Consider the following 25,813-nt stretch of genomic DNA (forward strand, 5'->3'; position numbering starts at 1 on the left):
CGACCCATCCTATCCACCCACAGCAGATAACAGTGCATCAACCTCAGGGCAGAAACACACACACACACTCACACACTGTGGGTATCACCAGCCATTAGGAGTAGTGTTCAGTGTGTTTTGCAACCATATTAGTTCGGTTTCCTTTTCTCCTATTTAACTGAACACAGGTGGGCTGATTCATGCTCAATTGCAGCTGCTGATCTAATATTGTTTACCGTTGTGAACTGAGATCTCATCAGTAGGGGGAGCTCCCACATTTAACAAATAACTGCAGAACCTGAAATCCCAGAAAATATCCTCCTTATTCTGCACATCAACACTGATCCATGCCCAGAGAGCAGGGCTTTTAACAGCATTTCTTTATTGATCATAACGATGACAGATGATATCATCATGACCATTAAATTTTAGTTTCACACTAAAAAGCCTCATTCAAATGCACACACTGCGGGCAATTACTCTGGAACACTAGAAATAGGTTAATCAATAGTCAAGGCAAATTCCTTACATTTTTAAGACGAATGTGTCTGGGGCAAAAGCAATATGGGACCGAAACAAAAACAATGTATTTGCCTCTATTTGTCTTTCTGTCAGAGCATGTCAGTTCAGCAGTCTGACGCAGGAGGCAGCGTGCACACACTCATGCAGACACAAAAACTCACTGTTCTAGTAGAGATCTTATTTGGGCTGACGTCAAACCCTTAGGGCTGAGTTGATCTGTGAAAATCCTTTTGCATCATTTCATACAGAGTTGACTTGTTTCACTCAGGGCTTCATCGCTCCCATGACTGACATACTCATATTCATATATCCCAGCAATTGAGTATGCACATTACTTTTAATAATAATGCCACATAGTTTTATTTGTATTGCATATTTTTCTTAATGTACCGGTATTTAGACTTATACATACAGAGGATCTGTGATCTGTCATAGTGGTCAATATTTATACAACGTGGGAAGTCAGTACCTGAGGTAAATTAGCTCTGCTGCAGTCCTACAGTCCCACAGAGAACAACATCCACCTGGAAGGTCACATCAAACTGATTACTAACACCCCATCACGCACCTCACCACCTATCTGAGCTGGGAAAACCCTTGGAGCGACATCCTCACATATCTCAGCTTCACTGCTAATCACAAATTATGCAGAATTTTATTCAAGTAAACGCAGCTTCAAGGACTTCGAGGAAAGGGCAGCGATGTCTCAGGGTGTGTTGAGTCTCTTTAAATCTACAAAGATGGAGAGTAAGAGTGTCACCAAATGTTGATCTGCACGCTCCACTAGCTCGGTAAGAGTTATTAGAGCATGTAGATCATAATATATTTTAGCATGACTGGTTTATTTATTCTGCAGCTCTGAGGAAACAACATCATTTCAGACAAACACCCAATAAAACAATTTATTTAAGATACAATGAATTATTGAAATCTTTTTTAGAGCTGACTTAAACAATAAAGATCATAAGTACAATTTGAGATAGCTTGCTGGGAGTCCTGGGACAACCTGTCCTCTGTAGGTAGCCAAAGATTACACTAACTAGTGATTGTAACTGGTTTGATTTCCCAGAGTCATGCTTTGGAGTCCAAACAGACACAATTAGCACTCTCTGTTGGCTCCAGGTTGGCACTGTCATCCTCTGCACACACACTGAGTCACTGATGAGCGCCAACGCTCCGGGCCACTGTCTGCCTAGGGACGCATAATAACACTGAACCTCAAAAAAAGGAGCCAAGACTGTAACAAAAATAAAAACTGAGGATAACATGGCCTCTTGCAGGCATTTGAGGCTGATTCTACAGTATCATTTGTATTTATCTCTTCTATAATATGCTACACAGATTGTATATTTTCTTTTTCAGGATACTCTGATTTGTAGTGATTCAAGTAAAATATAACTTTTCACCACTTAATTACTGACTTGAAAAATACAACGCGCCGCCTCAAGCCCACAGATGCTCAATGACTCTTTTCGGTGTCACACTTTTTATTGTGAGAACATCATGACTCCCCTCCAAGTCACAGTTTTTTATTTACTCACTGACTATGAATAATTTCATGTAATTTGACTGATTCATTTAAGAATTTCTGATTATTGCAACTTCATTCGGAATGACTTATACATATACACAAAAACATCAGTTTACAGGTAAAAGTAAAACTCTTCCCTCCGTCCCTCTTGAAACATTTTGTGACTCTTACTTTCCAGAAGGGACGGTGTCCATGATGAAGACCTTTCAGTTACATTCAGCATCTGGCTGGTGGTGCAGTGAGGTGAAATGTCCTTGGTTGAGTCACAAATGGCCTACAGGGGCTTTGCTGCTTTAGCAAGAAACAACCTTCATCTGTCAGAAGGACACACAGCTCAGAACCACTGGACAAGAATCAGGTGGACCAGAAACACAGCAGGGGGACACCTGTACAGTATAATTCAGTCCATACATCAGACCTGGCGCAAACATCCCCTTTGTTTTCACTAAAACTGTATTAGTGGAGAGGTGGTATTCTTCTCTGCATTAAATAAATCCTACACACTGGACCTTTAATTCACAATTTAATGTTAATCTTTCATGCAGTAAAAAAGCTTTTGCGTTTGGATGTTGGTATTTCTGTAAAAACCTACACTTAATGATGAACAGCAACCTCAGAGGATGTCCCACAGCCGCAGTGTAATTTTCACAGAAACTAATCAGTGCAGTCAGTCATCTGATTAATGGCTGTATCATCAAGCAGAACCAAGGCTGAGGCCATCCCCTCCCCCTCCCCTCTGCAGGTTACCCATCATACAGCGAGTGTGAACTCAGCAGTATTAGATGTTACAATATCCACCAGAAATATGAGCACTCAGAGGCTGTTGACAGAAGTCCATTTCCTGTCAGCGAGCATTTGCCCGAAATGACAGCACAGTTGAGCCCGGTTGTGTCTTCACTAAGTCCGCCTTTTAGTTTTTGGTTTATCCATTTTGGGAGTGGGTCTAATCTGTAAACTTTTTTGTTTTCCAGAAGAGGATTATTCTTTCTCTCTTCAGAGAAAATATCTAGTTACATAACAAATGAACTCATTCTTCCCCCTTTGATTTGTTTTTATCATTTGTGCATACAGAAACAGAAATCCCAAGATTATTTAAAACAGTGGCTGTCCAACATAAATATTAAATCCATTTCAGTCTGCCAATTCATGGAGCAGTTTATTACGAGAGTAAAGAATATGTACAGGGTTGATGTTTCCATGTGGTCCTGTTTGCTCCCTTCTATGGGCCAATGTATTTAATGTCAATGTTAACGTCCGCCACGGCTATGGCATTTTCCTCTCTATATGGTTTTTACACACCAGTGTCTTTTAATGAGATTCTTATTGGGCAACATCAAGTAAAACGCTGCGCAGGTAACTAGCAGTGGGTATGTTAACAAACATAACGTTAGCTAACGCTTGCTAGCTAGCTATCAAATCAATGTATCAATGTATCAATGTATCAATCAGTGTATATAATGTATAACACTGGTAGCTGGCTTTGTTAAAACATTAACATTACTTTAATAGATTTCCTCTGCTTTCATTTATTTATTTATTTCACTGATAAACATTGACAACACCAAAGGCCTTGCGCCTAAAATTATGAAATTTCTGGCCTGACTAAAGGTACATTTTACTCCAACAAACAAGATAAAATATATACTTTATGGAAGAGAGATCAGTAAATACTTAACTTTATAAATATAAATTATATACTATACTCTGTCAAAACCACGACTGAACTCTTCATTTTGATCCCTGTGAAGCGACAGAGGCCCTGTAAGCCAGGGACTGCATATGAGTCCTGGCTGTGGTTGTGGACAGCAGAATGGTGCAGCGGAAGCATGCTGGGCCAATAACCCAGAGGTCAATGGATCAAAACCATCCTCTGCTTTCAGTCCCTTGCAGGCAGCGAAGAGGTCTTTTCTGCTACTAACTGACACGATGAAAGGATGGCATTTATTAAACCCATATTTTAAGTCACTTTCAACGTCTCAACAGTACAGTCCATCCAGAGGTAATGATCCTCGTCCTGTGGCCTCTATCACCAAGTCGGGCAATTGAGTGTGACTGCAATCAAGAAGCTCCTTGTTACTTCTACCATCTTTGAGCCCAACTGACGTAATCAAGAAGCTCCTGTTTTTCTGGACACATTTTGGCACTATACCACACTTTTTCTGCTGTTCTCCTTCATGTCAAAGCTTTACTCCACCTCTGTCCCCCTCCTCTTTCTGTTTTTTCTTTCACTGCCACAGTAGCATCAGGGGCCATTGTCATATTATTCAAAGCCACATATTGTGCAGCCAGCTTCCCATGTTGTTGTGTTGCAGTGGAACTCACTTTATGTCTTTACAACTGCCTTTTCAAGGTCATCAAGCCCAGTGGCTAATGGATAAGGCACTGCTCCTAGAGCCAGGGATTGTGTGGTTCGATTCCATCTTGGGGCTTACAGCAGAGTGGTGCACGGAAGGTGCTGGGCCATAACCCAGAGGTCGCACCCTGGATCGCATCCTCTGCTATACGGTTTTTAACGTGCCTCTCTCCTTCCTGCAGAAAAATGATTAATGTTAATATATGGGATTACAATAATCCATAAGGCTGTAACGGCTCTTTCAGGAAAAAAGCAATAAAAATAACTTAGTGACAAAAGGGGACAACATTTAAAATATTTAGATGCAGTTTGTATTGCAAGTATTTAGCATAAATCAAAGTACTCGGTGAAAAGGTATTTCTTCGCCTTGATGAAGTGTTGTACAAATGTCAGCACAATCCATTCCTTAAAGTTTGCATTTCTTGTCAAAGGTCAAAACAACAAATGTGAACCTCATGGTGCACCTGGAGAAAAACTCAGGGAATCAACAAAATCATTAAGATGAATCCTCTGGGGATCAATAATGTCTGTATAAAATTGAATGGCAATCATTCAAGAGTTGTTAAAACATTTCAGTTGGGACCAAAGTGGGGGATCGACCGACTAACATTGCAATCCCTAGAGCAACGCTGCTAGCAAGCTAAAAGTCAAAGGCCAAAAATTGTACATTTTTGTCTGTTTGAACTTGAGGTTCCCTGGATTGTGAAAAATAAGTATTTGAAATGCTAATTCACCTAAAATGAATGTTTAAAAGTAAAGAGATAAATAATTACAAACATTTACATTGCAACAATCTCTCCTTTCTTGTGAGACTGGAATCATCCTATTTCACTCCCAGCAACACATTATTCATTAATTGTCATTAATGAGAGAAAACAACAAGTTAAAACTGAATTTTATATGGTAATATCTTGTCATGCATGGCTGTTCAATGACATTAGTAATTTCTTTCAGTAAAGGCCACAGAGTGATTAGTGAAATAAAAGGTTATTGTGTGTTAATATCACACTGGCTCATGCTCCACAACCTATTCTCTGTGGTTTGACAGCCGATGAAAAAGAATTACTCACTCTAACTGTTCAAATGAACATTAGGTGACAGAAATAGTCATGATCATACATATTTATGAGAACATTACAAAAGTGAAACATTGACGCAACAACTTGCCATGTCTTTAGTACAATTTGTGAGCTTTATACTCATATAAAGTCAAATCAAATGTCGTCCTATCAGGACACAAAGTGCTGCTGGTGGTCTTCCCTCTATAAGCCGGCTCCAGTGAGGCAGCTGCAATGAAAACCAGCACCAGGTGAGGACTGCGGCCAAATACCAGTGCGATACAGCAGAGTAGCATTTTTATGCTCAGCCCTCATCTTAGTCTTTTCTCTCCACTGCAATCTTGCTCATGTCTTCTGACCTCATTAGAGCCAGAGATAGCTGAGTTCTGCAGGCAGAGCAGGGAGGAGGAAGAGGAGTAGGAGGAGGGGATGTTGATGTTGTGAAATCCAGACAGATGCTGCACAGTTAATAATGCAAGCCAGCTGTCGGCATTCAGAAGGGTGAGAAACTGGAAATCAGCCAAGCAGCCTTCAAGCTAGTTGGACTCAGATACAGTGGTTCAACAGCATAAAACACATTTTGACTTCTGCCACAGCCGCGCAGTTTACAGTACTGGATATTAACTCAGAAACACAGTCAGGGACTAACTTTTATTTTTACCTGCAGACTGCAAAACCTGGAAAAAAGCAATAGTTTGACATTTTGGAGCTAAGCTAACTCTCCAGAAAGCCAGAGTATATTTCCTCCAGCCCAATGCAGCAATAATCGAGGCATACATTCTCAAAACCTTTGCAGGTTGACCACATATGCTCTTCCTCAGGAAACATGTCTGTCCACATTATGGTAATTCATAAAAAAATAAGAACTCCAAACATCATATATCAATAAAATACAAGAAAAGCATTGATTCTGACAGTAATCTCTGTGTTATAACTGGCACCAGTTCAAATATACCTGGAACAAGTAAAAAAGTATCACCTGTGTAAATACATCTGCTTTCTTATGGCTTTATTGACCTCTATTCACACAATCAGTTACATCATCTCTTCTCTGTCAATGTGTGACTGAATGTTGTTTCACAGCGTTACAATATGTTGTTATATTTGATGAATCATTATAATTGTAAAATGTTTTTCAAACTTTTAAATACTTTATTATCAACAAAATAAAATTCCTACTCAATTCTTGATTAACCCTACAGATTGCAGAATAATAACACTTTAATGCAGTACTCAGGGACAGGAAAATAAATATTGTGTGTTCATTAGGGGAAAGCAGATTAGTCAAATGGACAAATGTTTTAAACTACAGGATTTCTATTTATGACAACACAAGGAAAATATGGAATGTTTCTTTCTGTGTTTCAGCTGAATAAAATTAAAAAATAAACTCAGAAGTAAGATGTTACAAAGAGGACATCCTTTAAGAATCCTGATTTATTTTACTGTGTTTCAGGAATGTAAAGATATATTATATTATATTATATTATATTATATTATATTATAAACTGTGAGACGGTTAAATCGCAACACAAATATGTGAAGATTCCAATTGGTAAGATAAAGAAATTGTATAATCCTGATATCAATTGTGGTATCATAAAGACAGAAAGGATTCTATAATTTGATAAATACATTTTGCAGATTTTTGCCTGAGAAAATCTTTTTCGGTCATAATTTGTCTTCAATGTCATTTTGTTAAAAAAAACATGAGAAATATAAACATAATAACAATATTGTAAATTGTATCAAATTGTTAAATTGAGTACATTGTTACATCCCTAGTATGTTTGTGTAAGAGGAAGAGTTTTATTTGTACTTGTCAGCGAGTACACAGCTCTGTGACAATGACAGCAGAAACAGGATGGAATTGTAATAATGACCCTGCATTAAACCCCAGAAAACGTCCACACACTACAGAGAGCAGAGAGCTGTGATTAATTGAGGCAACAGCAAGAGAAGTCTTTCAAATCCCTTAAAGCTTGCCACAAGGCTGTTCCCAAAGCCCAAGATTATTACAGACTGACACAGGCATGAAACAAATCTGTTTAATTTAAACCAGCGCTCTTCTTCTCAGGATCTCTGGTGTTTTCTCTTCATTGCAGCTATTTTGGTTGCAATGTGTAGGATGACCCTGGATAGCCATTATGATGACACAGATGTCAGGCACCAAATCTCATGGTAACAGCATTGCAGTAGCATTGTGGCTTTATATGAGTTACCCAGTACCTCTGAAGGCCAGAACAACCTCAATTTAATCACTGAATAAAGTATGAAAGAGAGGAACAAAAGGTACAGGCAGTGGCTAAGTCAAGTCACCTTTATTTGTATATATTCAAAGCACATTTCACACAGAATTAAACTCAATGAGAAACAAAACAGTGGTGAAAGAACTCAAATTTGCAATAGCTACCACAGGGTTAAAATATTCTATAACAAACAAAAGTCCTGCATTCAAAATACAAGTCAGTGCTGCTGTAATCGATGATGGATTATATGACTACATGTAATGTGTTGCTTATAGTGGCAAAAGTTGTAGCATTTTCTGATTTTTATGGCCCACAACCACAGTTTTAACTCCAGTCAAATAAATATAGTGGAGTCAAAAGTGCAATATGAAGGGTGTGAAGAGTAACATACATAAGAACAGTGCATCTTGGGACATATTTAGTTACTTTCCACCACAGGGCACTGGGATAAAAATACATTAGCAACATAGTCCCTTTAGAGTGACAACAACAGGAAAGCAGTGCACAGCCCACACGCTCACTGTTTTGCAGAAGATGGAGGAATTCTATGTACAGTTTATTAAGATATTACACTATAAAGCACATGGAATCACAAAGGAAAAACATAGTATTTCATTCAGCTATATTTCAGATAACTGGTTGACATCCTGGATTAATTAAAAACACTTTCAACAGTCTCAGATTTAAAGCCTACAATGATTTATAGAGCTCAGTATTCACTGATCTCTTTTCCAATAACAAAAAAGAAAGCCAAGTTTAGAAGTGTGTCTCCAGTTTCTTGATAGTATTGTTAGCTGACTCAGCTGAGCTGAGAATAAAATGGAGAAATAGTAAAACCATTGAAATGAGTGACTAAAGATTAAAGGATAAAGCTGTGTTTGCTTGTTCTTGTTCTCATACTGTTAATCTCTCTTGAAAAATATATTTTAAATAAAGAACTAACTAAGTAAAAGGTCCTTTTATTGGAATTCATTTTTGATAAATGAATTATGGGTGAATTTAAATTAGCCGCTCCAGTTTCAGGGTCCTGGTATTGTGCATGCTGTCATGCTGTCAGCAGTTACTGAGGCTCTTTATTGTTATTAGTAACACCTATGTTATTCAGACTATGACAAAAGGTCAAAATGTCTGCTGTGAAAACGGCCTATAACCATATATTTTCTGGTATATTTGGCATCTTAAAGTTTAAATATTCCTGAATTTGAAACTGAACTGTGCTCCACTGGAGCAGTGCTGCTCCACCAAAGTGAGCTCTTTCCCCTCTGATGCTTGTTCTCAGGCTGTACCTCTGAGTGAGTGTCCGGTCTTGGATAGAAGATGGGCACATGAGAATTAGCACCGGAGGGCGAACCTGCACCTGAATAATAGATACATCTCCAAAGTAACTGACTCATTCACTCCATCATACATTGCCATCAGCATCAGCAGCCATTATATAACAACTGCAAAGGCCAGGTCCAGCTTAACACGGTGCTGTCTGTCTGTCTGCCTGGATCTGCTGCTGAATTGGCTTTTTGGGCTGACTTCCCGCTAGTGCATCGTAGGATTGAACAAACCACATGCTGGCAGGATAGAGCTACGAATGATTAGATAGGGAAAAGTCTAAAACCTGTTTATAAAATCCTCTTACTCATATTGGAGTCACAGCAGTGCATTCATCTGTGAGGTGTGTGCCTTATGCAATCAGGGCAGTCAGGTTTTGTTTTGGCTGGCACTGTAAAGGCCAGAGTTCAGAGGACTATGAGAAGAAGCGATGCTCAGGGGGGATGACCTCATCCCTGTATCTGATAGTCAACCAGCTAATGAATCGAGGCGTGCTAAGAGAATGACTAAATTTAGAATCAGCAGAAGAGAGCATCGACGTGTCCGTTAATCGAAGAGGTGTAGACTGCATTACATTAGCAAACACACAGAGTGAGTGGTGGAATATAAAAAAAGTACACTTTACTTGAGTACTTCCATTTCAAGCTATTTTATACTTCTGCTCCACAACACTTCAGAGAGAAATATTGGACTTTTTACTGCACAACATTTATCTGACAGCTACTGCTAGAGTTACTCTGAAGATTAAGATTGTACATATGAAAAGGTTATAAAAAATGATGCATTGTTATATATTAACGTACATAAAGTTACATTTTTCTCTACCTCAACCAGCTCAAACATTACAGTGCACTTTAATGCATTAAGTAAAAATAATAATCCAGTGATATAACACCATTGATGCTGTTCTTTCACTCAAGCAAAATGATCAATACGATTTCACTTGGACTATTTTTATAGAGTGGTATTTTTACTTAAGGCACCAATGTGTAGGATTTAGTGGCAACTAGCATTGAAGTTGCAGATTGCATCTTACTGAAAATGGTTTTTGTCTGTATTTGATAACCCTGATGAAAGATGGCTGTGAAGTGTGTAGGAAAAACTACGGTGGCTTTAAAACTATTTAACATGGCGGCTCCACAGAACACAACCCGCGGCATCTGTAGATAAAAACAGCTCAATATAAGGTAACAAAAACTCAATAATTCTTATTTGTATAGAAATAGCCAACGTTCTTGTTGATTCTTTACCTTTGTTTAATGCATCAACATTAAATTGAGACTGTTTCATAACCAGTTAAAAACTTGTTGTAGAAAAAGTGAAATATCTCAATACTTCTTCCACCACTGGAGCGCGGCTGGTTGTCTCTGCTGACAGGAAATCTCCTGAGTGTGTGCTCCATTATTCAGGGCCCAGAGCTGAATAAATAAAGGCACACAGTAAACACCCCTGATCTAATGATGCAACAGGACACTTGAATTAAAAAAGCCAATGGACATTCCGTCCAACTCTTTCTCGCTCTGCCACCCTCCCTTCAACGATCTCCCCTTTCAGCCCCATGTGTCTCTCTTCCTATCCTTCCCTACTCAATCAAGGCCTAGCAAACGCCGCCCTCTATTCCTATTTGTGATCCAGCCGTTTGCTGGTATGGTTTGAAGGACATTTCATTAGCATTTCATGCAAAGGGGCAGCATATAGGCTCCCTAATCTCTTCTGGGTAATGACTCCAGAGGTATAGCCACTCAGCCTCTCAATTACACTCCCTTCCTGTATCATATAGCACTCCACTTACCCCATTATAATGTAATGTTTCCGTATTTAGCTCGCTATGGTTTTGGAAAAAATTATGGACCATTAAGTACAATTTAATTCATGCACATTGGGGAAAAGCACCTTCCTCCATTCTGCAGCATCGTAATTACAATTCAAACCGTATTTACTGTGCTACATTTTGCAGCATACATTCTCTTCTGCTTCTTGTTTTTTAAATGAAGTAAAATGTGTGTCTCAACATGGCAACACCATCTCCCGGTATAAAAAGATATTCAGGACTGCACCCTGTTTATACCATGCTTTCCTCTTAGCCTCATTACGGCACTCCACTCCAAAACGCAGATGCAATTTTCTGTCTCCCCTGGAGCACAATCATTGCCGTTTGACTGGAGAGCTGTAGAGAAGACCTCTTCATCCAGGCTTGATGTGCCACTAGCGGCCACAGACACAGGCACTGAAAACTAAAAAGTGAGGAAAAAAATTCCAAGTGCTCAGCAAACAAGCCCTGCAGGTCAGCGTTTTAACCTGTCCACTCTGGCATGATGGGCTCTTAGCAAACATAATGAGAGGGACTCTGGGATGTGCACAGTCTCGTCGTTTGCGAGGGATGGTAAGTCCTCTCTGCCAAGTAATGGGCTCTGTGTTGACTGCTGCTGCCTCGCCTGCTGCACCTCTCTGACACACTCCCAAAATGGCTTCAGAGCTAGGGAGTTACGAGAGACATTGAGTCAAAAACTGAACATGAGGAGAAAACACAGCAGCACATGGAGTGCTGAATACAGGATGTATAGGATAAAACTGTAATTTCTAACCAGCAGCACATACATCCTTATCAGAAGCCATATTTGAATTCTTGTTTCTGACACAGGAAGCCAAACATTTCAAGGCAGTGAGTCACTGACTATTTAGAGTCTTTTCCTGCCTTCACCAGGGGGACCTCATCTTATTGGCCAAGTGCATGGGCACAGCTCTTATTGCAAAGGCAGAGGATTACCGTTGTTTTCCCACATAGTTAATTAGTTGAGAATCATCTGTTTCCTTTGGGAACAGCCAGCATGCATCAACTCCTTTATCTTTGCCCTGAGGAACGGATTAACAGGTATTAGTGATACAGACTGGGAAATGCCTTGTCTTCCAGTATCTCTTTTTCTCATTCTGTCTCTATTCAGCATATCAACAAAACAAAATGATATCCTTTGTTGTGTCTGTCTTTATGGTACAGTTGATTGCAGATTTAACATTTCCCAGAGACAGCTTTAAATAGATCAGTAATGGGTCCTTGGCTTGACAGTTTCACCTGACAGAGGTAATTATGCCCAGTTATTACAGCAAAGCTTGTAACTGCATTAGTGACAGCTTTAATTAGTGAGTGAAAACAATGTGTGCCCTGCCTCCTGATTACATCCATTGTTAATGCTCACAGCGCCTCAGTGTAGGCTGACATCTGCAGCCCTTTCTCCATGAGTAGTGGTCTCCGGCGTCAACAGCGCACATGGCTAAAGCACAGCCTGTTGCTAAGCAATGGGAGAATAAGATGTGCCAAGATTACAAACAGCTTTGCTTTTATTGAAGCATGTGCCATCCATGTGGGCTTTTTCTCTGAGATATGATTGTTGAGTGACCTTGTTTCATCCCTGCACTTCTGATCAAACACAAAACTAACCTAAAGTGTTGCCATGGAAACCAAGAGCAGTCCAGACGTAGGCTAAACAAAGATAACGGTTAGTTTTTTTCTTCTCTTTCCTCTGGAGACCATTCCTGCAATCTGCATGTCTCCGATTTTTTTAGAGCCAGAGGGAAGTGATACTGCAAGAAGGGCAACACTTGACCCCTGATGAGCTAAACACCTCATTTAGCTACAGTTACCTGCGTCAGATGCACTTCAATTTGACTGATTTATTTACCACTAATACATTATTAACAAAGACTTTGGAACGAAACTGCTGTCCCACTGTTTACCTGCATGATCAACACCAGCTGTAAAACAATTACACTTCAGCCCATTAACACCTTTAAGTAAGAAAAAAAAAAAGGAAGGAGTTTCTAATATGTAGCAAACAGTTTGAGATTCATCATAACGTCTGCTTATAAACCGTTCAGTATTTTACATAGCAATTACATTAAAGCAGCAATATTCAATATCTTTATAATAACAATCATCAAGTGACAATGTTAAAACAATGTGAAATCATGAAAGGACTCGCTTGTAGTGATAAACCTAGATGAAAGCTCTTCTTGGCTTTATGTTAAAGACCCGCTGAATGCAGTGCTTTTGCTATTTGTTTTGCAAGGCATTGTGGGATGGAATTCCAGGCAACAAGGGACTGGCAAGCGATGCGAAAAGTAAAATTGGTCAGGCAGGAAGTTTAGTCTTTACTTGCTGTTGATAAATGCGTCAAAAGATTACATATACTGTGTGCAAACAAGCAGGTCACCTGCCACCTTGCTACTCGCGATGAGTGAGAAGTGATGGAGGTGGAGAATTTGTTGCGTATTCATCGTTATGGAGATTTATAATGAGTTTAAGGTCATTGTTTAATCATCCAGCCTGTAACGCTACCATTTTGGTCCACTCTCACTGCTCTTATTGTGTTATTTTCAGCTGCAGCAAGTAGAAGTTTTCAGCAGGAAAGCATTAAAAACTCGCTGTCCGCTACCCACAGACACAGTTAGCAACTATCTGGTGAACACAGAGGAGCATTTAGCAGCTAAAGAGTCAGATATTTTCCTCAGTAGTCGGTAGAGACCAAAAACAGAGCTATAAGAGGCTGAATATTAGACTTCACCAGTTGGTCAAAAACACGACTCCAAATGAAAGATCGTGTTGATCTGTAACTTCTGGGTATGTAAATAAGGAACTGATTGATAACAAGTTTGCCATAACCACTTAAAAGGGGATCATATGTCAACATTTCCGCTACCTCGAGTGGCCAAAAAATCAGTTACTGTAGGGTTTAAAGACACATTCAGAAATGCAATGAGAGTAAGAGTAATCAGCTGCAGATCTAATGTGTGCAGCCAGCATGAAGTCTAGCTGCATCCAATTGTGTATGTTGTGTAAACCAGTCAGCTCAGAGACAAGAGTGTGTGTTTACCATGTCAGCAGAGAAGGCAGGTGGAGAACAGAAAGAGTCTGCTGTATGTAAACATAATTTACATCGGTGTGATCAGGCTTCAAACCTGAAGAGCTCACACTGATAATCCTCCCAGGCGCAGAATGAGGTTAATAGTTTTCAGAACACTGGGTCTGTTGTAACCGCATATGTTATCATTTGTCATCACATGATCGGGTCATCTCAGGCGAAGAAATGGCTTCCTGGTTGCTAAAGTGGTGGTTACAAGAGCCATAGTCACTTAACAACGTTCCCACTTAATGATTAATAAGTGGTGGAGTCTCTCACTCTCACATTTTTTAATATTTTAATATATGCTGATAAATTATAGAATAGGAAAATAAATTTGGTAACTAATGTTTGTCCGTTCGGAGTTAACGGGCAGGCTGAATTATATTTTTTGCAGAGCTTGAGACATCGATCTGTGCCAGAAACCCCATCTGAGCAGGTACACAGAGACAAACAAGAGAAGGCAAGGCCACCTCAGATTTGCCACGGAGCCAAAACAGTCAACGAAAGGCCGCAGGCAGTTGCCAGGCAACACTATCCCTATCACAGCAGGAAGTGGAGTCGAAGAGAACATTAATCACTTTCAGCTCCATCTCACAAGAGTCACAGTGCTACAATGCTCCGGTCAGACAGAGGTTTCACAGTGTGTTCAGTCATACCTGTATTTCCTGGCACTGTACTTGAGGCCCAGTGAGAAAGAGATGTCTCCAGCAGGTATATTTACATAATTTATGGAATACATTTCTGAGAATTAATATCATATTAGTCCATTTTTGTCCCACTTTATTTCTCTAAGTCTGGGTCCAACATGAAGTTTACTGTTTAAACACTGTTTGTTTTCAAACCTGTTTTAAATGATTTATCTTGTGCTGGGAGAATTTATTTGGCACAAAATTTCCTTGAAGCATATTATGAGGGATGTCTGCCTGCAGTTCAGCCTGCTTCAAATCAGTTTTTTTCACCTGCCAAAGAAAATCTTTTTAAGGCAACTCCAGCTCCAACAGAATTTCTGCAATTATATCCTCTCTGCCATGCCTGTCTGTCTCAGGCAGGTGGGTGACAAGACAAAAAAAGAAGCATGAACCAAGTCACAATCGAAGCACAATATGGCTCATCATAATGACACCATCTGACCAATATTGAAATAATTCCACAGTGCTGATCACCAGGTCTCCTGTTGAGAGGGTCGCACCCATTCATATATAATGTTAATAATTCATATAACATTCAAATTATCCTATGTCTTCTGTTGCTATAATCTTCTTTTATTAAATGATTTCTGGTGGCATTCTGAGTAGGAGGCTACGCTGGTGTAGCAGCTTATTGGCAATACACAGGCTCTCACAGCTTTGCCAAAGCCAGACTCGCTGCAGCAGATCTGTGAATTGAGGAAAACCCGAAAAAATCTCAAAAAGCAGCATGTGGGTGGATTCACTTGAGTAAAAAATGACAAGGTTTTCCCCACTCAGTCGGCGCTCATAAACAGACTTCATCAAATACACAAACAGAGTCTGCACAGTGAGCAAGAATGGCATGAGCTATGTGAGGAAATCATTGTTGGAAAGCTGGACTGGTTGGTGGCCACCTGCCTACCTGAAGCACTCATCCACAACATAATGTACTGATGTAAATATCATATGTTACCTGGGCTAATCAAAAACTAAGAAATTATATGATTTAAGGAGTAGTTTATGTCTCTTGAGTTTTAAAAGGCTGTATGTAGTTTAAACTGAGATGCCAGTGAGCTCTGAGTCCATATTTTCTCAAATTGGCTGCCTTTTGTGCAATTTTCAGTCCTGAATACAGAAGACCGTAACTGAAGCTGAATCACCTACAAATACTATCATCTATCAACAAATACCACATGTATTTACCCATTCTCAGCACAGGGATCATTAATCAACCAAAGTCCGGTTTATGAACGGGAACGTACGTGGTGGCAAAATAAACATAGTGGCAGTCGTCAGAACATGTAGTGACTGTTAACATATTCATCTGTCAGATGGTACTGTGAAGATGAAAATGTGTCACAGCTTAGTATGGCCACATTCAGCCACATGTAAGTGAAACCTATGTCTTATTTTACCAGACAAGCGTACAAGAACATCCCACTACCTGGGTGTTTGTCTCACCTCATAGTGCCAAATATTATACATTATACATCCACAGAGGTTCAGGAGAAATGGGCTGTATACCTTGACCAGCATATAGACCTAGTGCATGTGTGTAGAGGGGTATGGATAGCAATGAATATTTAGTTTGACCTGCAGTAATGATTGTGCTAGGTGAAAGGTCCAGGGGTCACCAAAAATGTTTTAGTCCTGGTATAAATGTGTGGAGCAAAATTCGTGTCAATCTGACCAAGGTCGTTGGATTGGATCGTGGACATAATCACTGCTCCTTGACAGAGCTGATGATAATAATAATTAAGATGATATCTACATTGTTACCTCTTATCTTACAGACATACAGCTATTATAAACACGTCTGAATGTTATAGGCCCATAACATTTTCTTGAGCGGTTCCCCTGTTTCCAGCTCTCCGATGGGGGTTTTCAGTTGTGCGTCTTCGCAACGCATCTTCAGTGCGGCCACTTTCGGTAAACAGCGCCTTCTGGGTTTCGGCGCATTACCTCTGCCGAAACCACGTCCACCACTGCAGCAGCAGCGGCAACAGCACGTAGACAGCGGCAGGCCTACGAGGAGCCTCAGTGAAGCTTGTCAGCTTACAGACTTTCTCTTTCTTAATTATCTCCAGCTGATGAGACCCGGCAGGACCTGCTCCAACTGCGCCAATTATCTGCAAAGTACGGATGTGCGGTCGTGTGCATGCTGAGCGGCATGTTCAGTTAGAGGCAAAGACAGCTGATCAAAAAAAACCGCTTATCGATGGCTGTCACTAGGTAAAGGGACGTGTGTCGTCTGCTCTTTACGTAATCGTTTTTGCGTAATTTTGCACCGGCTATTGGATGCCGCGTGGACTGGGATTATTTTGGCGAGGATATCTCTTAGTGCTCTCCCTCCTCCCTGCATCCGTTGTTGTCCTCAACAGCAGACACAGACTCATTCAGACGGGGACTATCTGTATGCAGCAACATTGTAAACAGGAGCTGGTTTTAATGAAATCCAACATCGCTGCATCCCGGGTGAAGGTAGGCGTCTCTCTCGGCTCTCCTCCATCTCTCGGCTCACGTTTCCATGTTGTGCTCGTTTGTTTGCGATCAGAATGGTGCAATGCAACGTTTGCACAGATCTTCCACAGACGGACAAGGACACTTCAGAATATGACATAACGTAAACACTTTTGATTTCACATGTAGATGTCTTTTATTTATTTGTCCTTCTTTATGTTATAGTGTACAACAGTATTTTTTTCTGTGTCTCGGAGGGATAAAGAGAGGAGAGAGAGAGAAAGAGAGAGAGAGAGAGGGAAATGGGAAGAGGACGGAAATCAATGCATGTCTTCCAGGAGTGTGAATGCACATGGGTTATCGTGAGTACCGGGTGTGTTCGTGTCTATTTGTTTCAAATCGAAGACGCGCATTGTGCAAATCAGCAGGGGAAAGTTTGTACTGTATACAATATATGCGTGAGGAGATGAGGAAGACAGGGAGACAGTGGCTACTGTACATGTCATACTACATGCTCACATGGGCGTAAAGGTGGGAAGTAACTAAGGGCATTTACTCAAGTACTGTACACTGTACACTGTGCACAATACAGATCATTTACTTAAAGCTTAATATTTTCTTTTGGGGGATTTTAGATGGAGATATTGCTGGTAATCCACGCTGTGCATTCATTCCAGGCTGTGGCTTTTTCTTTTTGCATATGATGATTTTACTTGTAAAACCGTGGTGAAGCTCATTAGATATGACGCAGAGCTTAACCACTCTTTGTTTATTCATGAGCATGCTGGCACATTTAGAAGAGTGTTACCTATGGTTGAGAAATCAGCATTTATGTTTGTCTCTATTGAACGTATTGGCATGTTTTATACCTTTCTGAGATTACTCTTGTAAACATTTAACAGTATCAGCATCAGTTATCTAGTGTTTGTCCCTGTATTAAAAGACTTGTCAATGTGTGAGTGAGAGAGAAGTTCCTGTGTTTTGAAATGTGGAGGTGTGGCCTCCTTTTTGTTTACGTTTGTGTCACAGATTGTGTGTAAAGTACATTTACTTTCCATTGTTAGGATTTGAATATTTTCCCTCCCTCCACACCATGAATGTGCAAAAGTGTCTATATGTGTTTGTTTTTACAAAGCCTGATATTCACTTCTTTCTATCTATCTATCTATCTATTAGGCTATATAAAGCACAATGTGCACTTCAGTCTAATAATAATATCTGTTTATTGCCCTTGTTTCTGCTTTTTCCAGCCTTCAATCAGCAATGCCTGGGAATCCTCCAGCTGCTCTCCTATACTGTTCTTTGAGAAGGGGACCGTAGTAAACCTCTTTGGGATTTAGATCAACTGCTAGCATGTTGCAGCCTTCCATCAGAACAGGTGACAGCCTGTTGGAAACATTACCTCACTGGAGTAAGCGTCAAAGATGGGCCCTCTCCCTCACCCTTTGTATGGCTCTCCTCTGGCTTCCAGGGGCAGCAGGATCTACTCTAAACTGCCACAAGACGTGCATCTGCGCCTCAAACATAGTGAGCTGCTCCAAAATGAATCTGACCACCGTCCCGTCAGGTCTACCGCTCTACACTGCAGTATTGGATCTCAGCTATAATGAGATAACACGGCTGCGATCTGAGTGGACCCCAGTCAAGCTTGTGAAGCTCCATAACCTCCTCCTCAGCCATAATGGTCTATTCTTCCTGTCCACAGAGGCATTCATATACGTAAAGCACCTGCGCTACTTGGACCTGTCCTCCAACAACTTGCAGAAGCTTGATGAGTTCATCTTTGAGCCTTTGGTCAACCTGGAGGTCCTCTTGCTGTACAATAACCAAATTTCCCAGATTGACCGCTCAGCCTTTGTCGGCGTGATCAACCTTCAGAAGCTCTACCTTAGCCAGAACCAAATCTCCCGTTTCCCCATGGAGCTGGTCAAGGAAAAGTCCCACCTGGAGAAACTTAGCCTCCTGGATGTTTCCTCCAACAAGATCAAGATGTTACCCATTGCTGAGCTCCAGGTGTTGCCTGCCTGGATTAAAAATGGCCTCTATTTCCACAATAATCCTCTGCTGTGTCACTGTGATCTCTACACACTACTAGCCCACTGGTACATTCGAAAGCTCAACTCCGCTGTGGACTTCAGAGATGACTACACATGCATTCTGCCTGGCCCGCAAAAAACCCAAGTAGGTGTTTTTGAGCTCAGCGGTGAAAATATGAACTGCAGCACATTCAAGGAGGCAGACGAAGAGGCTTTTCTGGAGCAAACACTGATCCTTGGCTGCGATACCAAACACAGGGACATGTTAAAGACCTGGATGATGCCTGGTAATGTGGTGGTGGCACCTGGAAGCAACCAGACAGCTAAAGTCTTGCCAGATGGAAGTCTGCAGATTAGTCCTGTGAGGTCTGAGGACTCTGGGACCTACACTTGCTTTGCAATGAGCGAGGTTTTTAATGAGACCATCTATGTGGTGCTGAAGGTTCACAACTTCACCATGCATGGGGGTGGGGATACCCTGAACACTGCGTACACCACATTGGTGGGCTGTCTGGCCAGTGTGGTGCTGGTGCTCATGTACCTTTATCTGACGCCGTGTCGCTGCTTCTGCTGCCCCAATAAGGGCAAGGCTCGGGGTGAGGACAGCATCCACTCGTCCATGCTTAGTGTGACACCTACCCATGAGGACCCAGCACTCAAGGCAGAGCTGAACAGGCACGTGGCGTTCATTGACTCCAAGGACTTGCAGGGCCAGAACGGCAAGCTGAACCCTAATGGGGACGAGGATGATGATGATCCTGATGCAGAGGCTGGTTCTCTTATGAAGGGGAAGAGGAAGAAGTCAGTAGCAGAGTCCATCAGCTCTGTCTTCTCAGACACGCCCATGGTAGTCTGAGAGGAAACTGGCAAAGACAATGGATGCCACATGACTGGATGATTATGGTACCATATTTTAGTTCATGTAAACTGTGACTATGACCTTGTGGGAGGAAACAGACGAAGGATGTTCATCTGCAGTTGCTGGCAGGTGGAAATAAGGATCTGAAAGGGAGTAAAAAACACACAAACTTGTCTTGTTGTCGACACAGACAATGAGCAGGACTTTTCCAGCAATTTAATCTGTAGCACTTAATATTCATACTGTGAAGGAATGGCAGTGTACATGAACAGTGGAAACTACTGAAGTCTTATGGGAGTAAAAAGTAGATGATACATTGTTGATATCAGCACTCAGGAAGTGATAAATTAAAGTGTGGGAAATATGATACAATGCACAGGTTGAAATTAGATTTTACAAAAACATAGTATATACCGAAACCATGGCTGGCTCATAATTGTATTTATCACAAGGTCTAGAATAGATTGCATCTTGCGTAAACAATAGAGCATAGATACATTTACCCCTCTTTCTATCAACACAGGGACAGGAACTTAGACAGACACCATCACCAGTCTAAGAATACATGTCATAAGCCTTGAGTCCTTGAGAAAACAGCATGCCATAAACCCACATTACAGTACAGGTCCTAGACCGATCTGTATGATCCAAAGGTAATTTGGATTCTTCAAACATTTAGTCATTTATATTTAGCGATAAAACATTATATTAAGAGGCCATCGCAGGTCATTTCCATCCTACTTCATAGCCAATAGTTGACTGATTGTTATATGTATTCATAGTCACATGTGTAGCGATATAGGAAGGAGCTCTTTTTTCCTTTGCTATGTTAAGGGATGAATTTACATAGAGGTAGGGTATAAAATAGTTGAATAGTTTGAGGCAGATCATTGTTTATAAATGAATCAAAATAGTTAGTATAACGCAAAAGAAAGCTTTGAAGCCTTACTCAATTAAAAACATGGAACGCCTCCAACAGATTCACATTAGGTGCAGGGAAGTATTTTGTCTTGACTGATTATCAACATATTGTCTCAATTCTGTATACAGACAGGTACCCTTACAAGGACAAATCAGCTTCTGTTTTTTGTCCACAGAGGTGCCACTTACTGCAGGGTTATAGCATTTGTTTCTCTCAGTCACACTAGCAGGAAGTTAAACACCAAGCCTATGCTAAAAGCTGCCAGCTTGGGTTAATTTGATTCTTTGCTGTATGTAAAATGTAAGCCTTAAACAAAAACCTCAAATAATTTAATGTACATTGATAAAAACAACAAAAAAAACAACAACCATAAACTTTGGTGTATTCATATGTCATAAATGATGCCATAGATTTAAGTATTTGGTCTTGAATTTTGCTCAGACGGACGATTATCAGTGTCACACTGATTTAAAATGTAGCTGTTTTAGCCCTGTGGTTGGTAGAAAAAGCAGTATGTTGTATTAGCAGGAAAACATTAGAGTCTGCTAAATAATGAAACCTACAGGATTCCTCAAGAAGATGAAGCTTATGAGTAATCATGATGAGGCTGATTTTAGAGTTCGTAGCTACTGACAGGAAACCTTTTGTAACCCTCAGAAAATCCCTTGTTTTTTTACAATTATAATTGAATCTATTGTGAATTGAATTTACCATGCAAGACACCTCGTATGTTGTGCAAATTTCATTAACAAGGTTTCAAACAGGAGACTATGTCTCTATGCCTAAACAAGAAAGAGTGATTTCAATAAACTCGCGTCATAATACAACAAGGCTAGCCCGGCGTAAATGCTAATTGCATCTTTTGATGGGATGCAGCTTCCAACTGCTTTCCATGTCTTTGTCTCTGAGCAGGAGGGGATAGGTGTGTCATCATGAGTCACAGCAACACAGAGCCATTTTCTCTGGCTCCCTGTACACTGACAGCCCAGATGTGTTTGCTTTGTTTGTGCACCTCTGCCATTACGAGGTTGCCCTTACTTGAGTTCAAAAGCAATCCTTCAACCAGGCACTGAATGTGATGCCCTTTAAGTAGTCTGTAATTTGTTTATGAGGAAAACACCTGGAGCTTTCACTAAACATTTGCTAACCAACACACATAGTTGGAAAGTATAACATAAGAATATAGAAAGAATAAATGTAACGCTCAATGCTCTTATATATATATAAGAACAGATAGATATGGAAAATCACATACACCTTGAAATTAAACATCAGTATAGCTCCCAAATGTTCAGATGTACAAATTTTTGGGTGCAATAGGTTTTTACGCAAATTTGATGTTATATTCACATTTGCAGTATGCACCACAGCATCTCTTGTGTGGGTGAGAAAAGGAAGTCACACTTGGTGGTGTGTGAATCATTCCATTCCTCACACATAGGAATACCAGGTGGAGAAATAGAGAGCAGCAAAAATACCAGAAGACGCACTTAAATAAAGCCACATTTAGCACTACTGCAGACTGGTTGCAGTTGGCAAATAATCTGTCCCATTTTTAGGAATCTAGGCCCTCTAGAATTTAAATATATGTGCTGTTCCTTGCTTTTTCATCGTGGGATAAGTTATGAAACCCCTCGGATTTCAAGGCCTGGCCACTCAAGGCGGCATGAGAAGCTACCGAGTGCCAGAATCAGAAATAGCAAAAGGTTCTGAAATCATACCCAGATATTATGGCTGTTGAATAGCACACACTGAACTGCCAGATCATCAAGGAATAGCATGTGTTTGCCCTGCAGCAACCCAGTGTCAATTGAGTTAAATCTGCCGTGGCTAATGGGTGGTCTCCTCCGGGTTGTCACTCAAAACTCAAGGAGCAGTTCTGTACAGAGAAAAAGTGCTATTGTAAAAGTCCTAACATAGAGGATGAGAGTGGCTTTGTTCTCTCCAAAGCAAATCTGCCTTCCTATATATATCTATATATACAGTATGTATTAAGACTCACTTTTCTGTGTTCAGTATTGATTAGTTGCGTACTGCTATGTTCTAACCAGTGTACTGACTGTATTCTTGTATAATCTGATGTTGTTGATCATTTTGCATTTCGTCTGCCGCTGTGCTACTGTTAGTTGTTTCAACATTCGAGTCTTGACATAAATGTTTATTTTTTAGGTGGGGTGGGGTTTAGTTTTTTTAACGAAATAGGATGTATTTTACACCTGACTCTGCTGAAGAATAAGGTTAAACAAAACAAAAAAAATACTGAACATGTATCAAACTGCATGGGAAGAGTGCAAGTTTTGAAATCATTGAACATGAGGCATCAAAATGGGCAGTGAGTATGTAGCCGGCAGTTATTTTCAATCAGTATATGACTTTGCTCATAAAGCCATAAGGAATTCAAGGAGAAAGGACAGTGCTTTATCAGACTGGTAGATGAGGTCTCCAACAGATACTTTTATGACAATTAAAGCAACAACTTTTCTCTCTTTAATAAAAGTCAAAGAATATTTTTATAAAAGTCGGGGATGTGTCTCTCCACCCTCACCACTGAAATAACATAAAGGGTTCGGAATGGATCAGAAGACAGAGGGTAAATAAATCTTCTCAGGACTTTGTCAGTTTTAAGTTCTAATGTAATACGATGTGAAAACACAAGTGCATTTTAAAGGTTTTCACATTTGCAGCATCAATAAGACTGGAAGAAGATTATGTGCAGTTCACATGCCCTTGGCTATTTGCGGTAATGGTACATTGACTGTTCCCTAAGTGATCAGTTCTCACTGATTAGGGAAGGGAGTGGTCTCTCACTGCCCGACATATATCCGTCTCCATTCATCTGACAATGTAGTAGCAATTATCTTTGAGGTGGTTTGGCTAAAAGCTTGCCACTTTAACAGTGTGCTACTACAAGACTGGAGCTTTCAACAGCATTAAAAGCACTGAGTTTATTGACCACAGCTTCAAAGGTGAGCTGGTGGGTCACTGCCATAAAATCTGAAAGGTCTCACAGCTAAAGTGGAATGGCTTTGCATGGTACGCTTAAGAGCTTCTCTGCAGGTGCAACCTAGTAGGCATTAAAGATAAAAGAATACTGATATATAATTTGAATTAATAAAAGATCAAGATTTACACTTTGTTCTGCCTCTGTTTTCTGCTGTCTCTGTTTCCAGGAATAATCTCTGACAGGAACATGCTCCTCTATTGATTCGCTTCTAAATCTTCGAGGAGTAAGATAGAGCTTATTGAACCCACACTGGGGAAATTCACACATTCGGTATTTCAAGGACAAAGCAGTGACATTTTGTCAAAATTACTGTGAATTATGTTTAGATACAACACCATGTGTTTCCTTGATTGGTAAGGGACTGAAGTTTAGCTACATTTAATCATAGAGCCGAACGGCCAGTATGATCTACATAGATGAACGATGTCTAATATAAACTCGCTGCAAGTCATAACTGTTTATCACTTTGAACAGATTTAACATACAGTGAGATCAGTTGATTTTTAGAAACTGTCACAAAAAGCACAATAAAACAATGAGTGTTTATATAACTTGGTGGAAATGGTTAAAAGGTTCATCATATTGCTTTTTCCAAGGAGCAACACTGATGGCTTAACACCATCTAGTGGTAACATTAGGTAGTGAACTACTGTATGTAAACACTGACATTTACTGTCCACTACTATAATACACCAGTATATCAATGATAATCAAAATTTTGAGCCCTCTGTTTTTAACAACTTTATGAAAAATTAAAAAAAAAGAGGTTAAAGTTAATGTTTTTCAATATATATATATATGTCTCTATATATACATCTCTATGTATATATATCATATATATAAATATATATGATATATATTTATATGAACAGTAAAAATTCAGAAGAAGTTCACAAATAATATACTGCTATATATTATTAATTCATCCAATTTGGGGTCACTCTCTCTCTCTTTCATATATATACACACATACAGAAATATGCATACTCACAAAGTGAAGGAACCCCAGCACACCTTTTTGTTTACTGCTTTCTGCTTTATTTATGTTTGCATTTCTTCAGTACCTTCACTTTGCATGAATATGTATATGTATGTGTGTATCACACCCCCCGCCACACACACACACACACACACACACACACAATCAACCATAAGATTATTACAAACTGTGATGCACTGTGTGTTCTGACACCTTTCTATCAGAACCAGCATTAACTTTGATAGGTACTGACCACTGCAGACCGGGAACACCCCACAAAAACTGCAGTTTTGGAGATGCTCTGACCCAGTCGTCATCATCACAATTTGGCCCTTGTCAAAGTTGTTCAAATCCTCAAGCTGCCCATATTTCCTGCTTCTAACACATCAACTCTGCAGACAAAATGTCCACTTGCTGCCTGATATATCCCACCCACTGACAGGTGCCACGATAACCAGATAAACAGTATCAATGTACGCATCTCCACAGTTGTCCTTATAATCTTGTCAGACTGACACCTTTCCCACTGTTAATGAACAAATCTAATGTGTATTTACAAAGATATTTTTTAAATATACATTATTTATTTAGTATTTTCTGGCTAATGTTTATAGTGTGTGCGAAAATTAAGACAATGTGAACATGAAGACAACACAGCGGTGTAGCTAGCTTGCTTGCATTACGGACACCTTTGACAAATGTTCTTATTGACCGATGGTCATTGATTAGTAGTATTACAGTTATTGATAACACAAAATTAACATACAAAAAATATACCAGGATGCTGGGGAGCCAGAGCCAGAGGTCATTTATGTTGACAGAGATTGCTGCAGCAAGACAGGTGTGTGACCTTCAGTGTTTTTGTAGTAATGTTTTATTTATACAGGCACAAAAGTAAAAACCTGTTTTATGTCATGTGAAACCTTGGAGATTTAGATGTGCTCTTAATCATGGTGAAAATTTAATTACAAC

The 25,813-nt window shown here is 40.0% G+C and overlaps 1 protein-coding gene across 4 annotated transcripts; it reads left to right on the plus strand.

The window, feature by feature from the left end:
- The first annotated feature begins 11,770 nt into the window (after positions 1–11,770).
- Positions 11,771–23,977, plus strand: amigo1 (adhesion molecule with Ig-like domain 1). 4 transcript variants are annotated; one of them, XM_035657091.1, is made up of 3 exons: positions 11,771–11,887; positions 12,011–12,094; positions 18,292–23,977. In XM_035657091.1, exon 3 carries the CDS (start codon positions 18,395–18,397, stop codon positions 19,931–19,933), a length of 1,539 nt encoding a protein of 512 aa, XP_035512984.1. In that variant the 5' UTR covers positions 11,771–11,887; positions 12,011–12,094; positions 18,292–18,394; the 3' UTR covers positions 19,934–23,977. The 4 variants fall into 4 exon arrangements, with proteins under 4 accessions (XP_035512984.1, XP_035512982.1, XP_035512985.1 ...); XM_035657089.1 differs by lacking the exons at positions 11,771–11,887; positions 12,011–12,094 and adding an exon at positions 16,578–17,062; XM_035657092.1 differs by lacking the exons at positions 11,771–11,887; positions 12,011–12,094 and adding an exon at positions 17,112–17,204.
- The last annotated feature ends 1,836 nt before the right edge of the window (positions 23,978–25,813 follow it).

The sequence above is a fragment of the Morone saxatilis genome, unplaced genomic scaffold (genome assembly GCF_004916995.1).
Source record: "Morone saxatilis isolate NCDOM2014 unplaced genomic scaffold, NCSU_SB_2.0 Contig15, whole genome shotgun sequence".
NCBI lineage: Eukaryota > Metazoa > Chordata > Actinopteri > Moronidae > Morone > Morone saxatilis.

Excerpts from the sequence above, each read along its gene's own strand:
- amigo1 (XM_035657091.1), top strand. The coding sequence starts at position 18,395 with ATGTTGCAGCCTTCCATCAGAACAGGTGACAGCCTGTTGGAAACATTA.